The sequence below is a fragment of the Pithys albifrons genome, chromosome 11, assembly GCF_047495875.1.
Source record: "Pithys albifrons albifrons isolate INPA30051 chromosome 11, PitAlb_v1, whole genome shotgun sequence".
Lineage (NCBI taxonomy): Eukaryota > Metazoa > Chordata > Aves > Passeriformes > Thamnophilidae > Pithys > Pithys albifrons.
In genome coordinates, this window is record NC_092468.1 from 18,176,002 (window position 1) to 18,195,749 (window position 19,748).

The following is a 19,748-nucleotide window of genomic DNA, read 5'->3' on the forward strand; positions in this document are numbered from 1 at the left end:
TCTCTAAGGGACCTGTTTCATACACTGTTTCCTAAGGGTATAATAATGGTCCTGCTCACAGATGGACCACTGTGTCAGGACAGCTGTTCTAGAGCACAGAAAGTGAATGATTGATGTACCTGATGGTGACAAAAAGGTTTATGATGGGGAAGGAAGAAAGGGAGAAGAGCAGAGAGCTTTGCTAAAACTACTGTCTTCAGTACCCTCATTTTCTTCAGAATGGATGTTAGAGGAAGCTGTGCTCCTTTTTAAGGAGCTCAAATGGCCTCTGAGGCAAAGCAGGTCAGGCTTTGCAAAGTTTAGGCAAGAGTCTAAGTGTGAGGGAAGAGCCCCAGGCATTGCCTGGGGAGCTGCACATGGAGAAAGGCTGTACATGCAAGTTTGGGCAAAGAAGCCCAGATTTGTCCCAGGAGCTGACCAAGAGAACAGTGGAAAGCCAAGAACAGCAGAGAAGCAGTAGCACTGTGACCTTCTTAGAAGCCAAACAAAAGCACAGTTCACTGAAATGTTTCAAATAGAACAAAAGTAAGAAAACTTAAATTATGGAGTGCTGTTTTCCCTTACTATGTGATTGATGTTGCAGAAAGGAAGCAGCACTGTGTGCCTTCTTTGTGGGTATGTATCAAAGAGGTGTCTGACTCATTTAACAGTTTCTTCTGCTAATGAAAATGTGCTGCAGATCTGAGGTGCTGCCATAGCCAGCAAGAAGTGGTGACTGCAATTACCTTTCTCAGTTGTGCCAACAGTGTTATAGTTCTTCCCATCAAGTAATAAAACCCCACTCTTTGATACAGGGATCTGACAAATAGAGACAAAAGTTAAGGAAGTGAGAGGTATGATACCTAAGTAGCTTGTTTTCAAATGAACAAAATTGGGAAAGGGATTCTAAACTTCTTTGTTATTCCATCAGCCTTTCAATCAGCCTGCTTTTTTTTTTCCTGCTATGGAAGTGTCTTCAGATGTACTTTCTACACCAGAAGGTTGTAGTCTTGTTCTGAAAGGAGATTTTCATGAAAAACTGAAAGATGGGTGAGCTTATAAATGTTATGTGGGACTGGGGAAATGGCAATAATCCAGACAGTGAAGAAGAAAGACTAGTTTCATGGATGGATCTCATTTTGATTCTCAATAGCCCTTCAGGCTCAGTTGGCTAAACGTTTCTTAGTGACAGAAGAAAGATGTATAGCTATATAACATAAAAAAGAAGAAGAGATCAATTCTTTTTCCTGTGAGAGTTTCCCCTTCCATCTGGTCAGGCCATAGAACCTTGTAAACACTTTTTGTTTGCAGTGTGCAATTTACTGCTTATTAAATAGCTTACAATGCTTTGGCCTCAGCTGTTTGATTCAGGATCTAATAAACAGTTGGTGATTTGTCAGGCTGTCACTCTATGGAAAAATCAAATTCTTTTGCCTTTTGGCCATCATTTTTAATAGTGGAACCATGGTGTTTGTACAGCCCCTGATCCTGCTGTCAGTGAGACCCCTGCCTGAAATGTAAACCATCATCCTTTGTACTTCTACCACATGTATATATCAGCAAGGGCTTTTATCCTTCAGAGGGGACGTCAATAGTTGTTATAGAAGTACTGTCTTGATTTCACAAAAAAAACCAGCACTGGACGTTGTTACCATCACAGTGATGGACCAGTATCTTTGAGCTGTTCCTCAAGGGACAGGCACAGGGCTTTCCTTTCTCTCTGTCTCCAAGAGATCTCTGTAGTCCAGGTTGCTGTTTTATCCCTTTCTGGGAGGATCACCAGTGCTCTTGCAGTGTTTTTGACTTGGTTCCCTCCTTTTGTCTCTTCCATTTTGGAATTTTTAACAGCAATACACACAATAAACAGCAGCCTCTTTTTAAGGCAGGCACTAATGAACCTTGGAAGTGTAAAGAATAATAACTAGTAAAACCAGTGGAGTTTGTTATCCCATGGCTGTGTCCTGCAGCCCAAACCTTCCCACCAAAATTTCTTCCTTTTGTTTGTTACAACTCACATCATAAGGGAGGAACAGCACTCTCAGCTCAGACTGAATCCCATGTAACCCAGCCCACAGACTAAACTGGGCAGGGAGCAGCCACAAAACATAATTAATGAGTTTCTACTGCATCCTTTCCCCTTTCAGACTTTGTACATCTTCCTGATTTTCAGTGAGTCTGTAAGAACTAATTTCTCTCTCCTGAACTGGATTGCAATTTAATAACAGAATCAAAAGTTACTGAAGGTATGCTGGAAAACTAGAAAGCAGATTAACATAGCAAAAAGAAATAATAAGTTAAAAAATATCTTAAAATAGCAAGTGGCCATGTGTCTACTGTTAGTGATGCTGAATAACAATGCTGGCATAAGAGCATATGGTCTTAAAATAACAGAATGAATCTAGCTAGAAATTAGACAAAGGCTCTTAGCTGTCCTTGATGTTCTTGAACAGCCTTGCTGGAGGAGTAGTGAGAGCAAACCATCTACACTGCTTTTCAGTGTTTATTTCATTTATGAATGGGATTATACAGTGTCTCTGCCTGCAGGGGGAAAAAATAAAAAAGAAAAAAGGAAAAAAAATCTGTTCAGTGTCTGGAAACATAGTGACTTTTCTAGTCTTATGTTCCTACCTGCAGTCTGACTCTCCAAGAGCAAAATAAAGCATCCCAGATCTTTCATATCCCTCAAAAAATTATGGCTGGGTGTCAGCCTACTTCCCACATGCTTTTTTTCCCCCTGAAAATGGCATCTCTTCCCTGGTTGAGGGAATCCTTTTAATTTTAGTCAAGATCTTTGCAATTTGATATTTGCTGCCCAGATAGGCAGTAAAATTAGGTCTTGGGAAAAAAATGGCTTTTGCTTTCATCCCAAAATGTTGGCAGGTGGGTGGCTCTGAAGTCATCCTTCTCACATGCTTTCAGACAGACTTGCTGTTAAATTAACTGAGCAGAAGTATGCAAGGAACCTCTCGGCACAGTTGGTCAATCATCCCAAAATGGGGACAACAGCACAGATACTCAGAGTGGCTTGTAGGTCAGCCATCTGATTACAGGATTTTCCCACCACAAAGGTAGATAAACCTTTTTGTAACACCAGGACAGGCACACTAACCATGCTGTAAGATCCAATGAGCCCTCAGGGGGATTTTGCAGCTCCAGCTTTGTGTATACATGTTGTCAGGTTCTTTGGTATGTTTGAGAAGATGGACTCAAGCAAAACCCTATGGATGGGTAGGGAAATCTGGAGTTAGAGCTGAATCCACTCTCTGAGAATAGAGCAGATCTTGCAGGCAGCTGCACCCTTCTCTATTTTGTCTCTTCAGTTTTAGATGTGTAATAACTTTTCCCTCTTTCCAGAAGTATATTGTGTGGAGCTTCAGGCAGGCTTCAAAGGACGAGGTGCAAAGAGGGAATGGAGACATACAAGTCTCTGGTGTGATCTGCCCTTTCTCGCCTGCCTCACTTTCCCTCTTCTCTGATCCCAGCTGGGATCTGTAGCTTGGGAGGGTTGGTGAAGCTTTCCCGTAGTCCAGCAGCCCAGTTGCCCTATGGCAGCCATGTATCCATGCAAGGCTCAGCTGTGTCCCTGGCACTGAGGGCAGCCGCTCCCCACAGCCCTGCCCTGGCCCATGGCAGCCCACCTGGGTCTGGCTGCCCATGGGCACGGCTGAGCTGGTGGCCACAATCACAGGTGAGTCCTGCCCACCACCCACAGCTAATTAATTCACCCTGCTTGTACATTGGCAAGGAAAGCATCCCATGGGCTCAGTCACATCAGGATTCCATGGATCTTGTCCATGCAGGTGGGCAACAAAGCCTCTGGCCCCAACACCTCTAAAAAGACCACTGCCTCCCTCCCCTCCACGTAATCAACGGCCCCATTTTTTAGGCAGGGACTTTTAGAGGGGATGGGAGAAGGGACTGTGGGGACATTGTGGGGTTCCACCCCGTGACAGCCTGCGAGGCACCAGGGCCCCAGAGGGAGCACCGAAGACTGCGAGCGGGCTGTTCTCTGCTCCCAGGCACGCTGATGAAGGGAGCGTTGCAGAGCAGCTGCTGCTGTGAGAGCTCTCCTGCCAGCTCCACTCCTCTCGATGCCATTCCTACCTCCAGGATTTTTCCCTGACTCGCAGCATCACCATCCAAAAGTCTCCCTGGAGGAAGGTATCTGCTTGCTGGTTTGTCTCTTTATCCTTTGCCTCATCCGCGGGAGAAGGGAGAAAAAAAGCCATAAGCAATCAACTCGCCTGCTCCTTTACTCTTTTCTTCTCCCCCCTCCTGCTCCCTTGCCGCTGTCAAGGGGGGTAAAATCCCCTTCTGGAAGGAGCTTTTCAAGGTCCATGCATGGACGGCAGCAAATTGGAAGAGGTGAGCAGCCGACAGAAGATGTGAGAGCTGGAAGGGCCGTGCCGTGGGAGTGGTCCTTGCTTTGTGTGCAAGTGAGGCAGTGAGTGTGCAGCCTCCCACTCTGGGTGCATCTTTTTTTGGATGCTGTGTAGCTCCCTGTGTGAAATGCTTTTTTGGCTAAAAGAAGAAGAGATGTCACATCAGGAGCTCACCCAGCGACTGACTACAGTTATCACCCATGTGGGTAAGACATCTTTATTTTTATTCTTAATACATTTGTGTGGATTCGGGGTCCCTGCTCTCCCAGAAGGTGCTGATGCCTTTGTGTGACAATGTCACACCTGTGCGTGAAATAGGAGCCATCAGCAGATTGTGAACCCCTGCTTTTGGGCAATTAGACAGCCTTTTATTGATGATTTGGTATGTTTTCCAAGCATCTATTTCCCTGAAAAGCAGAAACAGTGGGAGCAGAGAGTGTCCTACCTGTGAACTGATCTGTGTAAAATACCCGAGCCCAGTCCTTGCAGGGAGGTGGCAGGGAAAAGGGAGGATGCTGGAGCAACAGCAGGGCTAATGTGCTGGGCATTTGATTGTGAGACTGGAAGCAGCCTGTTCTCCAAGAATCTTTTTCATGGCCCTTGCTGTTTCAAGATTTCTAGAAGGTGCTAGGACAGGATCTCAAAAGCTCTTCTCCATGTTAGGCTTGATTTTACTGTTGCCAGCCTTCACATGGCACTGAATACAGGTGAGGGCCTGTACTATGCACTGGCATCCTTATGCATCTAAGCTGGCTACCCCCTTGCTGGCATTGATGACTGAAATAAAAGGAACTAACTAACCTGAAACTAGCCAGAGAGTAGGAGATGCTGGTGTTAAAGTATCAACTGAGAAAAGATTTTGTCACCCTTTTTTGTTACCTACAGTTGAGTTAAAGCAGATTGCAGCTGTGTTGCATCACATAAAAGAGAACATTTTTAGTTGAATTGCATGGGAGCAAATTTTATAGCTGTCAGTTTTGTAATGGATTGTGTGTTGTGAACGCCAAAGATGTTGTACAGGTTCTTGAAATGCCTTTGTCACTTACTTTGCTCAACCTGTATATGAAACAGTGTGACCAAAATTTTACTTTTAGAGAATATACAAGTAAGATTTTAGATGAACATTATTCTTTGGTTTGATATTAGCTGTAGGAGCTGAACTAAGTCTAAGAAAAAAAATGCAATCAGTATCTTGTCCAAAGAGGTAGCACAAAAGCAGATTTAAACTGAATAAAATATTTAAGACCAGGTCCTATCTCTCCAAGATCTTATCCCAGGTTCAGTCTTGGTGCTCCTGGTGACCTCAGCAGGAGCTGGATATGGCAGAGAGTGTGACTGCCAGGAGAGCTTGTGGCAGCAGCCTCTTTGACCCAGTAATGCCAACATGAGTTGCTTTGCAATTGTGCAAATTCAGTTTGACATGAAGTCACATGAATTCAGAGTTTTGTTATGAAGATTTGCGATTCAACATGAGGCACATTTAATTTTTTTTTTGGAAGAGTATTTCAGTGAAGCCAAAGAGATTTGTGCATCTTCTGTTTATTCTGTTAATACAAATCCTTATCATCCATATTGAGGACCCTCCTTATGTCAGGAGGGATTTGCTGGAGGTAACAGCATTTTGTTACCTATTATATAATATGCTATTATCTAGTAGGAAATAATTCTCGACACTAGAAAAATGTTAATGAAGTTTTTCCCTGTTCCCTGATAAATAAAAGAGGTTTCTGGGTCATGTGGCTGATGCTAAAGAGTGTCATTGGTTTTCTGGAGATCAACCAGCAGGCCACTCCTAGGGAAGGGAATGAAGGTCACAGATCTTGGAGATTTTTCCATTTCACACTGAGGCAAGAGCCTAGTTCATCAGCTTCCAACAGGGAAGGATAATCCCACCATTTTCCCAGCCACTAGAGACCTACAAATCAGACCCAGCTTCTGGAATCTGCCTGCCTTCTTGTAGGCAGTGCTCATTTTTTATTGAATCATGTAACTGGAAAAAGCAGTTGTACAAAAATGGAAGCAAGCACTGTTAAAACATTTGTTATTGGCTGAAGGAAGAACATTTCTTCCAAACCCACTGATGATGCACCATGTTTATGAATCACATCTTGTAACATGAGTTGCCGTAGCTGAATCAGCAGTAGTTTATTGAAAGAGTAATTCCTGGGAAGCTGCAGGGGTCTCTTGGAAGGGCAGTAGGAATCTTTACAGCTCAAAGAAGTGAAAGGGCTCCCCAGCCTTAGCAAACTAAGGGGGACCCTTGCCATGAACCTACTTTATAGTGTTTACTGTTTTTACAACAACTGTCACCACCATCTTACTGCTTGGACTGAGGGATTTACCCTGTTCTAGGATGTAGCCAGCTCTTGGTTGGGAGCAGAGCTCCCAGCTCACCCAGGCAGCAAGAGGGAAGAAACTTATTCACAAAGTTTGCAAAATGCCAAATAAGAACTTTATGGGAGCATTGAAACAAAAGACATATTGCCAATAAATCCTTTATGGGATAGTTTTGGTCTGTGTGAAGTAGGTGACCCGCCAGTTTATTTTTAATATCGATAAGAGTGACACAAACATAGTTAATTGCCTGGGGCTCAGCTTACCTGTCCTGGGTAAATGCTTTCATCCCTCATTAGCTGACTCATGTGCTAGACAGTTCATGGGCTTGTAACAAAAGCCTCTTATCCTGCTACAGACTTCTTACACACAGCTACCTGCCTTGCCAGGTTAAAATCAAAGCATTGAGGGTATTTCCCTGCTTCACAATACCTCTCTTAATGAGTACTTTTTTAGTACCGTGCACTGTGTACTGTAGCACATCGTCACACAGTGTCAAACAACAGAGGACCAGATTAAATCTCTTAAATACCCCTGTGCTCCCTCAGCCTCCCTGGGATTATTCCTGATTGCCGTGGTGTGGGTGAGGAAATGGAGCCACCACAGGTGCCTAGGACAGGAGTAGTTTGTGAATACTATCAGACTTTCTGCTTACTATCCGAGATCTGGCACAAAATGCTACCCATCATGTTACCAAAACTGCGTCAAGATTCTTTTTTTAATTTAACCTACTTTGATTGAACTTGTTTGTTGGGAGGTGTTGGGGAAACACTCATCAATTTTGAAAAAAGCGTGTCCTTCGGGTAGGTTGGCAAGTGGCAGCTCTTCTGTGGTGGGAAGAGCTTTGCTGGGTGATGTGCCTGGTGCTGATGGCAGAATTGTTTGCCTGTGGGAACATGTACAGCTCTTCCAGCTTGAGAAGCCCACAAGAATATGCTTTTGTGTAGTCACTGCCCACCCACACTCAGCAGTTGGTCCCCAGAAGTCTGATGCCAGCTTTGCTATGTGTGGGCAACGTTCTGGGCACAGTTACACACACAAGCACCTCCACCCAGTGGCTCATTTTCTGCAGATTTTTTCTTAAAATGATTTTATAATAGGATGGAGCTGCCAGAACCAACATGAGCTGACTCAAAAGGACAGCAGTTTGGCTCCTCTGTTGCCACTAAAGAATTCCACAGCACATTAGAGGCAGGGTTTTCTTAGAGGCTCCCCTTAGATCTCAGTGAAGTTGTAAAGAGGTCCTCACATCTTCAAATGTCAGCTGGATCCAGACGAGCTGGCTGTCAATGTCCCTGGGAGGGGAGGCAGTGGTGTGAATTTGCAGAAAGCACTACATTGCACAAATGTTGCATACAAGAAAAAAACCACCACAATCAAGTCAGCTTTCATCTGATTTTACACACTCTTATTTGTCCAATCTCCCATTTCATGAAAAAAAAAATAAGCAAGTTGATGGAAATCAGAAGGAAAGTCAGTGACAGAACTTTGTTTAGGATTGACATCTCAGAACTTTGAAAACCACTTAACATTCCTATCTGTTAACCATGGTCTGTCAGTTCCTACCACTCTTGCCTTAACCACCAGGCTTGAAGAGCTGTGCAAAATACCTATGTGTGTGAAAAGAAGCTGTGTTACAATTTGGAACTGGAAGTAAAGGATGATACTGCATCCACTTGACTGTGTGAGAGGAATTTAGGTCAGCAGAATGGAATAACCCGAGCTGGCACTGGTCCGAGGCCAATGGCTTAGCATCACAAGTCACAGAATCTGCTTTATGCTACAAAGGCACAAATAATCTAATGTGTCACAGCTGGACAGACGATTGCAATGATTCTGATATGTGTCTCTGTAAATCAAGGGCACTCAAAAGAGATATTATAAGAAATTAGCTTTTGAGGTACCATATCAAATAGGCCCTCTGCTACTCCTATGCAAAGGCTTAAATCAAGGCAATAGAAATCCCCTGCCGGCAACAGAAAATTCTTCCCTTTGTTTTAGAGCATTCATGCATTTCAGGAACTCTTTTCAAACCACTGATTGTGTGGCTCTGTCCTACTTAACGGATTTCTGGTGCGCAGCTGGAGGCAACTGGTCACTCCACTGACCACAGGGCACCAGGTTTCCTCACTCAAAAGTAATACACGGGCATGGCATGGACATCTGTCACTGCATTTCCCAATGAAATATGACAAAAGAAAACTGCAGAAATATGTTTGCTAAATTTACTTGGGATCTCAGGCTAATGGGATGTGGTAGGTTGGAGTTTCCTTTCCCCATTAACCTACTTCTATAAAAACACTGAGATGTGATCATGTTATCTGCATCTTCCTCTCTGTACCCCAGTAAAGCTTTTGAACTGTTGGCCAATTTTTACCAAATTTGGTGAAGTGGCAGAGGTCAAAAATACTGTGTTCATGCAAAATATGAAAATAGTAACTGAAGAGAAAGGTGCAATTAGTGAAGAAAAGCTCATTCTATTAGACCTAAGAGATTCCATGTGGGAAAGTGGGATGTGGAAAAGGAGAAATAATAATGTATCTTTTATAGTTTTATAGCTTAAAAAGCTACTTGTTTACTTTTTTGTTCCTAGATTGTGGTTAATAGTTTTACCCCATTCTGTATGGCCTATTCTGTGCAGCTGTTTCACTGGGGACTGTTTAGCAAGAAACTATTTAAAAGTGTTTTGCTAATGCTGCACAGTTTGTGTCTATAAAAAGTGGAAATTAAGCTCTCACAGAAATTTATGAAAAATGTGCAGATGTGCCTGGTGCACTCCCCAAAATGTAGAATATTACAAGGACCACATGTGTGTTTAAAGCCCACATTCTAACCTGGTTTGTTGAGGCATGATCAGAAATAAAGACTGTAAGAACTATTAGAGTTGGGAATCCAGAACACTAGTTTGTCTCAAGGCAAAATATTTATGTGATAGTTTTGCCTCATGTTTAGGGAGACAAAGCTGACTAAAGAGCTCCCAAAACCCGAAGAAAGAGCAACATGCATTAAGGCAGCTTCTGTTTCAGGAGAGAACAGCTCAGAGATGTTTCTCTTCAATATTCTCTTTTACTTTAGCTGAATACTTTTCCATATGGGATGTGACCCTGATATCCTTGAGAGAATTTAAGAAAAAGATAGAAAAATCTTGCAGTGTCCAGCTGTATAACTGTTAATAATTTCTTTCAGAGCAGCCTGCAGTAAGGAGAGCCACGCAGAGCCCCACAAAATTGAAAGGCTGCTTGCAGCCCTACCTGTTTTCTCATTTATTGATACCCTCCCCCAAACTGGCTGTTATACCCTGAGCTTGCACTCGCAACCCAGTGAGAGAGCAAGATGTTGGAGAGAAAAGGGAATAGGAGTCGCTATCCACCATCTGCTTGCTGCAAGGTTTTCACACTTTCTACTTACGCATGTTGTGATGGCAACTGTTGGAGACAGGGAACTAGGCTGGATGGAACTGAGGTGTGATCCAATCTGTCACTCTGTAAGTCACTCTCTCTTTCAAAAGCCTCCACAATGCTGCTGTTAAATCTAATGCTACAGCAATCTCACTGTCCTTTATTATCTAGTCTACCTGAGTAATGGCTTGTAGGTGTTTGCTTCTTGACATAGAGGAGTGTTTACATGCAAGAAAATTAGTAAAGGAAAGTCATGTGGAAGGATCCAAGGTTAGCTGTTAGTCCTGGTGATGCCCATGGTGCCTTTCACAGCTGTGCATGCCGGACACCAGGTCCTGGACATCCCTAGAAAGCTCTGCTCACCTCTGCAGTTTGTGTGTTGGTGCCTGAAAAGCAGTTGGGAAACAAATGAGTAATTCCAAGATGCATGTTTCAGTTGCAAGGAAGTCTGTGTGTCTTCTGTTTGGGTCAGCTCTTCTCATGGCTTTCCTGAACCCACCTTTCTCTCAGGACTGTATTTTAGACAGTGTTAGCCCTCTGTGGCAGTTTTAATACAGCCCAAAGCAGGAACCTCTGACTTCCAGAGCAGGTTCTTGCAAACAATTTGTGATGGTTTTCTGTTTTGTTTTTGTTTTACACTTTTATTGTTTTGGTTAGTTGTTATGAGGTAACTTAGGTCACAAGCAAGGGGAAAATTACTTTTTACAATATCATTCAACAAGCCAATCAAACTGTGACACTTCCCCCTCTGCTCTCAAACACTCCAGAGCAAGCCCAGGGCTACCTGGAGGAAGGAAATGGGGGGACTGTCCAGGGGAAGGCAAATGTAGGAGGTTTCCTCCTGTGAGTCAGGCACAATGAGATGCTGGTGCTGGCAGAAGTCATCGCTTGCTAACATGGCATGTAGCTGTGACCATTCTGCACTGCTAAGTCCCAAAATTAAAAAGGAAATAGGGCCAAAAGGAGGTAGAGAGAAGCCCCTGTCTGCTCCCATCTCTGTGCCAGAGGGAAGCTCAGATGGCCTCCCTGAAAATTAAACTGAGTTGACATCTATCACGTTTCCTGGCAGCTCGTTAAAATACAACGGCCCTCTTCCACCTCTTGCCTCATCTTTTATTTAATTCTTTTTTCTCGCCTTCCATATGGTGCCTGAATCCAAGAGTTCTCCTGAGAGGACATCCCCCTGGGAGAAACAGGTTGAGCACTTTGGAAGGTACTTGCAGCACCAGGTCATTGCAATGAGTAGAGAATAAGCTAATCCATTCCATTGCTGTCACTCATTTTTTCCTTCTGCACCATGTTTGAGGCCTCTTTTAGTCCCAGAGGTTGGACTTAGCATTCAGTCCAGGATGACCTTTTCTGAACCTGAGTGACTGCTTAAATAATTTTGACAGTACAGTGTCTGGTACATGATACTAGTCCTGTCTATATATTTTCGCCTGTTCTTCAGAGCTGGGCTTGTGTTCAAGGATTTGGGAGAAGATAAACATAAATGTTTTGTGTTAATGCTGTGTTTGTGTTAATGCTGTTCTTTAGCCCACTGACCGAGTTTCTTGTACCTCCATTTAGAATTCAGCACAGTAACATCTGGAATTCCCCAGATGGCCAGTGAGTGACTGGGGGAAATCTAAGTTCTCTGCAAAGCTGCCTGATCCTTTTCATGTGAGAAAATGCTGGAGAATGATATGAAGGGGATAACATGGCACATGGATCATTATTAGTCAGTCAGCTTTGGTGACTCACACCAACCAGTGCAGCAGACACAGCCAGATTTGAAACCAAGGAACAGAAAGGAGACAGGGTGAAGAAACAGCCCAGTCTTACATGCATAGATGGAAAAACATGATTTGTAAATACCTTAAGTGATCTGTAAATCATGACATGGAGGGAGATACTGCTCAGAGAGCAGGAACATTGTAAAGAAAAGCTGGTGAGTTTAGCAGAGGAAAGGACAGCAGGCTCTGCTTTGGCATGGGGACAGATGTGTAGGGGACAACTGGGTTGAGAACACAGGATCTTCAAGCTCCACTGTCATGTAAACACAACATAGATAACATCTGTGAGTCTAAAGGCATAACTGCCTCTGGGGAATGATAGAGCTCATGTACTGGAGGAGAGCTATTCATGTCCTGCATGTGAATTCAAGCTGGTAAAGTCTGAAGTAACAGCATTAATTCAAGGGTGAAATAACACTATATTTGTATGTACCCACCTCTTGTCTTTTGCAGTGCAGCATTGCAGAAGGCTGATGCCTTTTCAGCAGAGGCCTGCAAATAATTCTTTTAATGAATAGTCCTTCATTCTGTTTTCTATTAGAATATTCCTTGCAGTGTCATAGGGAATGAAGCACTGAACTGAGACAGAAAATCCCAGATTTCAGTGGACCCTAGGATTTAGTTTACAAAGCTGGTGTGTTCTGTGTCCATCTTTTCTAGCTGTTGCAGGGACCTGACATGACAGTACAGAAAAATATCTCAATCATGGCCAAAGGAAAGATGGGCTACCATATCAAAAATCCATGCTGTCATGAAATTATTGTCTATTCTGTTTCCTGGAACAACATGCACACAATAGCTCAAAACCAGCTTTGCACCTGTTGTGTGTTGTATTTGGAGTGTTCTTGAATATGCATTGTTCCAAAATCCTGGCTGGCTGTCATGAAATTTGAGTCCTGAATCTTCTAGGCACTCAGGAGCTAACAAACACAGCCAAAGCACTGATTCTCCATGAATTCATGGAGACTGCTACTCATTTACCAGCCTCAAAGATGGATTTTTGTCTGAGTGCACTCAGCTGGAGCTGACCCAGCTGTAGCCTCTGCTGCAAACAGGTATAAAGAAGCAGCACAGACTTAGCACCTACTGTCTGAATTGTCCTGAGTTCATGTGGGGATCTTGGGTCAGTTCCTGCCAGAGCTCAAGGAAAGCCAAGCTGAGAGGATCTCAAGTCAGATTCCCCACATCCATGAGTGCAGCCTGTAATCCTGTGCTTCCGGTTACCTCCATCTGTGTCTCAAGGATCTTGGATGGAAACCAGCAGCTCTTATCCTGAGACTGTCTGTGCACCCACCCATATCACCTATTCTGTGAGCACCCCAGCCGTCCTACAGCAGGGCTGTCATAGTATCTATCCATAGATTAACACCATGTGTTACAGAATTGTTATGAGAAAGGCTGAATCTGCCGCTTCCGCAGTGCAGGCTGTTGCCCAGGGCAACGAGATATGAGGGGCTGCAAACCATTTAGCTCCTGCTTCCTCTGCATGACCGTGAGCCATATGATTTCCAGTGTCCCTTGGGCAATGAATTGTCTACAGCTGGCCTCGAATACAAGGGCAGTTATCTGCAGATCCAAGACATAAATACAAGACAAACAATGCTGATGTACAGCATTGTGGGCTGCCTGGCAACAGCTGCCGACAGGATCTGAATCTCCTCATTCAATACATGCCTTAAGCTCCAGAGATTTTATAGGAGTTACTCCCAGTTAACACTGGAAAACCACTTCAGGAAGCTGGAATGTGGAGAGGTGAAGTAAATCTAAAACCAGAGAGGGTATCTTTCAGTATTTCAGGAGAGTGATTGTTGCCTTTAAGTTCCAAGACCTTTAAGGTAGCAGCCATATTTTAATTATACATAGGTAGGGAATTAGCCCACAGTTACTGACATCTCCAATTATTATTATTGTTGCAATATCTCCAGTTTAGCTGTGACTTTGCAAGGGTGGGTACATGCTGACACAAGTACCAGGAAAAGAACTGCAGCAAACACATGCAGCTCTAGTAACAGTGATAAGGAGAAATAAGATGATTTGGATGCAAAAAGTTTGCATATGTAGCCTGTTAATTATATATGTTACAACCTTAACACTCCAAATGCACGTTTTCTGATATGGATTTCATATTCTGTTAGAATTGCTGTGGCTAGAACTACTATCAGGAGAGTTTGCCTCTTGTTACCAATCAATAATCCTTCACCTAACAGAACATGACTATAAATATTTTCCCCCCTTTGAGTCTGAAGTTCACTGTTATCCATTACACTGGTCTCTCAAGCCAAGGCATCCTTTTTGAAGGGATCAATATTGGTGTTTGCAGTAGGAAAGCCAAAGCTAATGACATACATAGGAGCCATACTATTGATCTTGCAATATCCAGAGAAAAGGTTATTTCAAACTGAAATAGCCATGGCCTTAGCATGACCCTGAGCGGTAATCAGGTACAGAACTCAGAGACCTCCCAGCAATTGCATGCCAGTAGTTGTTGCAGAAGGGTTGCTGGGAAAATCTGGTTAATCCTTGTTACGGTGATCAGCTTATTTTGTGAAAACAAACTTCCTATTTCTTTTAAAGGAGAGATTCAAAGCTACTCTTGCCATTTCACTGTTACCCATGTCTAGTGTCTTTTCCCATTCCACACTGAGGAAGCCAGGAGAGGCTTCACAGCTGATTTTGAAGTCACAGTTCAGTCTGAGGTAAACATTTTGGTCCATTTTTGACAGCTCTTAAGAATCCATCTTTCTGGCTTTGTTTTCATCTAGGGGAGAGTGCAGTTTCAGCAGTGTGCAATTGCCCTTTTGGATCATGTTGAATTATATGCTGACTCTACAGCAGGGTCTTGTGCATCATTTTATCTTGAATGGGAGCAGAGAGCCAGCAGCCAAGTGCCCTGTGAAGAGCAGAACTGGTGGGGCAGAGCCAAGCAGAGCCTGTCAGAGATACTCTGTGCCCATTTTACCCCAGTACCTGCGATAGCAGCTCTGTACAGCCCACACTTTGCCCGTCCCGTTCTCCCCTTCAGGGCTGGGGTGTCACTTCCGTGCACATTTTTCCCAGTCCAGCCATGGGAAAGAGAAATTAAACACAAGCCATCATCCCCTGCCCCCTTCTCTTTGCAGCAGGGTGTCAGGGCAGGGCTGCTGCCTGGGGAGGGGATGTGTGCTTGTGCTTGTGCTGGTCTCGGGAGGCAGCTGTGCTGAGCAGCCTCGTCCACCGCGGGCCAAGAGGCAGCTGAGGGAGCAGAGGGCACATCAGCGCCCTTTTGCACTGCAGTTTCTACTGTCACTGTCCCTCAAGGATCGGGTCAGTCCTTTCTGGGATCACCTGAAAGGCAGGGTGTTACAGACATGGGCAGAGGAGCCGCGCTCCCTCAAACCCCTTCCCCACGAGTTTTTATGCCGGGTTGGGTACCCTGACTTACTCTGTCAGTAGAGAGATCCGGTCGCTCCCAGCGCTGCCTGTTTGCGGAGGAGCCGCTGGAGGGCGCGGGAGGGTGGACCATTCCCTGGACCTCTCCTGAATGTTCAGAGCAGCAACAGCATGAGTTCGAAAGCCGTGGTCTCCAGAGATAAATATTCCGTCAGATGGGTGTTGAACCTTTGAAAACTACGGTACAAAAGTTCTCTATTTAAGCTTTTCATCCGAACTGGGATATGCTATAGAAGGACATCACTTGACTACATCTTTTTAGTAACCATAGTTTAAGGTTTATATAAAATATATTTTCCTGTTTAGGAGTAAACACACCTGTTCATTTTAATCACTAGAAAATATATGAAAGAGCCTAATCTTATAGCAGCTTCTCTTTCAGAAAATATGAGAACTGTTGTGATTTTGATAACATAATTAAACACTATAGAAGTTACTAAAAGTCTTAAACATCTGCCAGAAAGTACAAAAGCTAGGAATATACCTTGCAGAAAAATAAGGCTGGCATTTGTATGATCATTCTCACCATAATAACTGAGCCAAGATGGTGAGAGACTGAAATGATATATCAGGTCTAAATTAATGTAGCAAGTCTAAACTGCAGGTCACAAACAAGCAGAGAAAGCAGCTGAAAACAGCATCACCCACAGCTTAAGGGAAAAGGAACTGGGGCCTCTCACAAATGTGGTAGCTGAAACACTGGATGGAGGGTGTGTTGGTGGGAGCTTCAGGTGAGAATGCTCTGGCAGTTCGGGCTGATCAGGGTACTCAGGACCTTGACTACATGCTCTTGCCAAATACAAAACATTTTCTCAGTACAACCCCCATGCTCTAAAATACCCACCATGTCCACTACCAGTGCTGATATTTGGGATCAGTCACTGAACCTGATCTTAAGACTCCTTGTTAGTGTTTTGGTTTTATTTCACTCAGTTAGGTCATTCTTAGCAGTTTGAATTCAGCAGGCTTCACTATCAGACTTGCTGCCCCTGAAAGCGTATGTAGTAGTAATTAGTTTGAAACAAATAAAGCTGCAAAACCTTAATGAGCAAAACGTTATTTTAAATTACATTGTTGAAAGGATAAGGGTATCTTCAAAAGACATAAAGTTGAGAATTTCTCTGTTTGCCATACTCAAGGCTGAAACCAAGAAAGGGATATTTCTTAGTATGTCCCCATATATTTTCCAGCTTTACTGCAGTAATTGCAATTGATCTTAGACAAACTGTGTCAATACCTTTGGGATTCAGTTCCCAGCTGAAGATTTTTCCTTGTGCTTCCTTATTTTCATTGAGCTTTTAAAGTTCACTGGTGAGTTCTTAAAGTGCTTTTGACACAATTAAAAATACAGTTTTATTTTTTTCACAGTTGATTGCTATTCTTGAAGCATGTATATTGAAACAAGAGACAGGAAAATACTGTGTAGAGTTACATGAGTTTATGCTGCAAAGGAGCAGCAAAGAAAGGGTTGAGGAGGAGGCAAAACTATTATTGAGCCAATTCAAAGGGCTCTCAAGCCAGTGGGAGATGGATTTATTTAGCACATTTCTCACCAGTTTTTTGCTTTTGTGGGACAAAACATTATGTGAAATTATTCCACACCCACTCCCCAAGCCTTCTTCAAATAGTTCTCAAATGCATAATCAAGTACAGCAAAACAAAAATATTATTCTTAAACCATATCCTTTTATTGGCATTTAAATAGGAAATTGTGTATTTCATGAGAGCAACAATCTCTCTGTGATGCCAGAGTGCTCAGCTGAGAGTCACTGGAGGAGTACAAAGCATTATTTAATGCTACATTCCATGAAGTGGACTTATGCCTATTGGGACTAAGGTGCATAAACAGATGTGGGATTTAGATGCATTTTATTGAGTTAATCTGTTCTGGTCAGCAGAAAGCATTTGTAATGGGCTTCCTGACAGACTAAAGAGCAGGTTCTTCTCTCATCAGAACACTGCACCACTCAGCTTTAGGCAATACAAGTCCATGGTGCTGTTGAAGTCAAAGCACTGTCCTTACTTCAGTGGGCTGGAGGTGTAACATTGAGCAGACAGTGCTCAGCACATCCCAGCACAGGAATGCTGCATGTTTTGATAGTGGGACACTTGGGCTTGACAGGGGAGGCCTTTGTGCATTAGTGTAATGTTGCAGAGAAACCCTTGTCCTGTTTTCGCAGGAAAAGTTGTCTCAGGTGCAGCTTGGTCTGTTTCCGCACCTGAAGCTGACTTATAGATGTCTTTTTTTACTGTGCAGATCTACTTGCCTTTTAGTATATATCCCTGAATAATTTTAGGCTTTCTATGAAAGGAAATGAGGCTTTCATGCTTATGCTTTTTCTATCCCAGCTGGCCCTTTTCCATATTTTAGCAGCTCTTCCCTGGTTTTGACAAAGGATTGAAACTCTTGGTTTCCTATAAGTTTATCCTATTTACATATTCACGATAGGGTAGGGACAAAATCCAACAACTGTGCTGGTTGTGGAGGAGAGAGGGAGGGCTGGGAGTGTGGTTGTGTGTGGTGCAGCACTCTGGGTGGGGAGAGGTAAATGAAGTGCACACATGAGGTTCACTGATGCACATCCTGGCAGGTTATCCATCCCTTTATTTTTCTGCTACACACCCGGCTTTGGTGTGACTTGGGAAATTACCCCGTGGGTTGTGTCTTTCTAGAATCGTAAATCTATTACAGCTGATGGCTTAGAGACAAAGATGGGGTGGATAAACTGGGAACAGCATAGAGGTTTAGGCTGTGGGTCGATGTGAGCAAGGAAGAGCTCTGAGCTGAGGTACAAGTTCCTGCTATCTGTGTGTGTGTGCAAGTGTCCAGCTGCCCTGTGTGGTTGCACTTGTGGGTGTACACAGGGGAGATGTTGCAGCCTCTCATTTGCAGGTGCCCATGTGAGCAGGTCCTTCAGGACAGACGTGTAGTTTCTGACAGCAGCCCTGTCCTGGGATAAAAGGTGAAGGTATACTTCACAATAGCCAGGCTAGAGAGAGTAACTCCTCTTTGATTTTATCCTCAGTTCCCTAGGGGAATGCAAGCCTTGCCCTAGGGGATGTTAAAGAGTGTGTTTGAGGTGTATCTGCTAGCTGAGAGCCCAATTAGTCAAAAAGGTGTTTAGGAAAGTCTCAGAGGAACTCCTTTTTCCTTGTGGCCTGTGCAGAGTGACTGAGTGAATCTCAGTGCACAGACATGCAAACAGGGAAAATCAATAGTCCCTGAAGCCCAGTCTCCTACCCTTCATGGTAACTGATGTTGAGTGCTTGAGAGATAGCAATAGAACATTGGAAATGCCTTTACTGTACTTGTAATGTGAGAAGCTCTTTCTTTCTGTTCAGCTAACATTTGGCATGTGTCCAAAAGCCTTGAGTATCAACAGCCCTTGAGATGCTCACAAATCCTATTTTTATCCCTGTGTCTTTCTGGTTCTCCTTTATCTGCTTCAAGTTATGAATTGCAACAACAAGAAAAATTATGCTTCCGTCAGGGAATGTGCACAGCTGCTCCTCAGGGAAAAAAGCTGACCTGGTGGTCTTGGCTGCGTGGATCCAGCAGCTGCTCTGCTCTACGAGTGCTCCAGTGGTTGATTGCAGGGAGAAAAAGGTGCAGGGGAGAGGAGGAATAATGCAGTGAATCCAGTGCAGTGCTCTGGGTGATAGCAAGGATCAGGATTGCCATGGCTCTGGAGGTGACTCAGTGTGTCAGTCACAGAATACAGAGAGGAGAAAAACATTTCCTTCTTAATCAAGTGTCTTTTCCAGCACTGATGGTGCTGCTGGAGGGCCATGGCGCAAAGACTGTGCATCCACCTCTCAGATGTTATGGGCATTGTGGTGTTTAGGAGTGTAGGAGGACAGGGGTCTGACATGCCCAGTTCTATAGACCACAACCTTCTCTGAGTCACTCAGTGTCTCTCTCATCTATTCCTTTTGGATTTACTTTTGTTTCAGTTTATTGCCCTGACTTTAAGCCAGGAGCTGTTTTGGGTACATATTGCTCAGAAAGGCTCAGTCTCACTTAGGTCCTTCAGCATTTTCTTGATCAGGATAGGAAGAACTTTGCATCCAAGCCTGAACCCTGGGTCTAGCTGCTCTTTACCCCTGTCTCAGTTACATATTGATAACTCTGGGAGTCTGTTTTTCTTGCCAAGCAGACAGAAGTGCCTTCTGTTGGTGATCTGCACTTAGTTGCAGGTCCAGAGAGCCATGTAAAATAAACCCTGCAGGTGCCACAGCACTTTGTGCCCACTGCTTGGCCTATGAAGGTTCTGCTCATCTCCTGATCTCCTGGGAAGCTTCTTTAATCCAGCAGTAATGGCACTGGCCTGTTTTGTTTTGTTTGCTTTTCTTTTTATAATGGTGGTAATAGTCCTTGACTGAGAATGTCTACAGAGCTGTGAGAGGGCAACAGAAGTTCTCTGGCTAAGGTTGTCCTCTGATCTTCACTA

The 19,748-nt window shown here is 43.8% G+C and overlaps 1 protein-coding gene across 1 annotated transcript in view; it reads left to right on the forward strand.

Moving 5' to 3' along the window:
* Nucleotides 1-4,150: 4,150 nt before the first annotated feature.
* MCF2L2 (MCF.2 cell line derived transforming sequence-like 2) overlaps nucleotides 4,151-19,748 on the forward strand; it is a 157,425-nt gene continuing 141,827 nt past the window's right edge. The window contains exon 1 of the mRNA XM_071567044.1: nucleotides 4,151-4,567. Within this exon, the coding sequence (XP_071423145.1) occupies nucleotides 4,465-4,567 (103 nt within the window). The 5' untranslated portion in view covers nucleotides 4,151-4,464. The remainder of the gene's footprint in view (nucleotides 4,568-19,748) is intronic.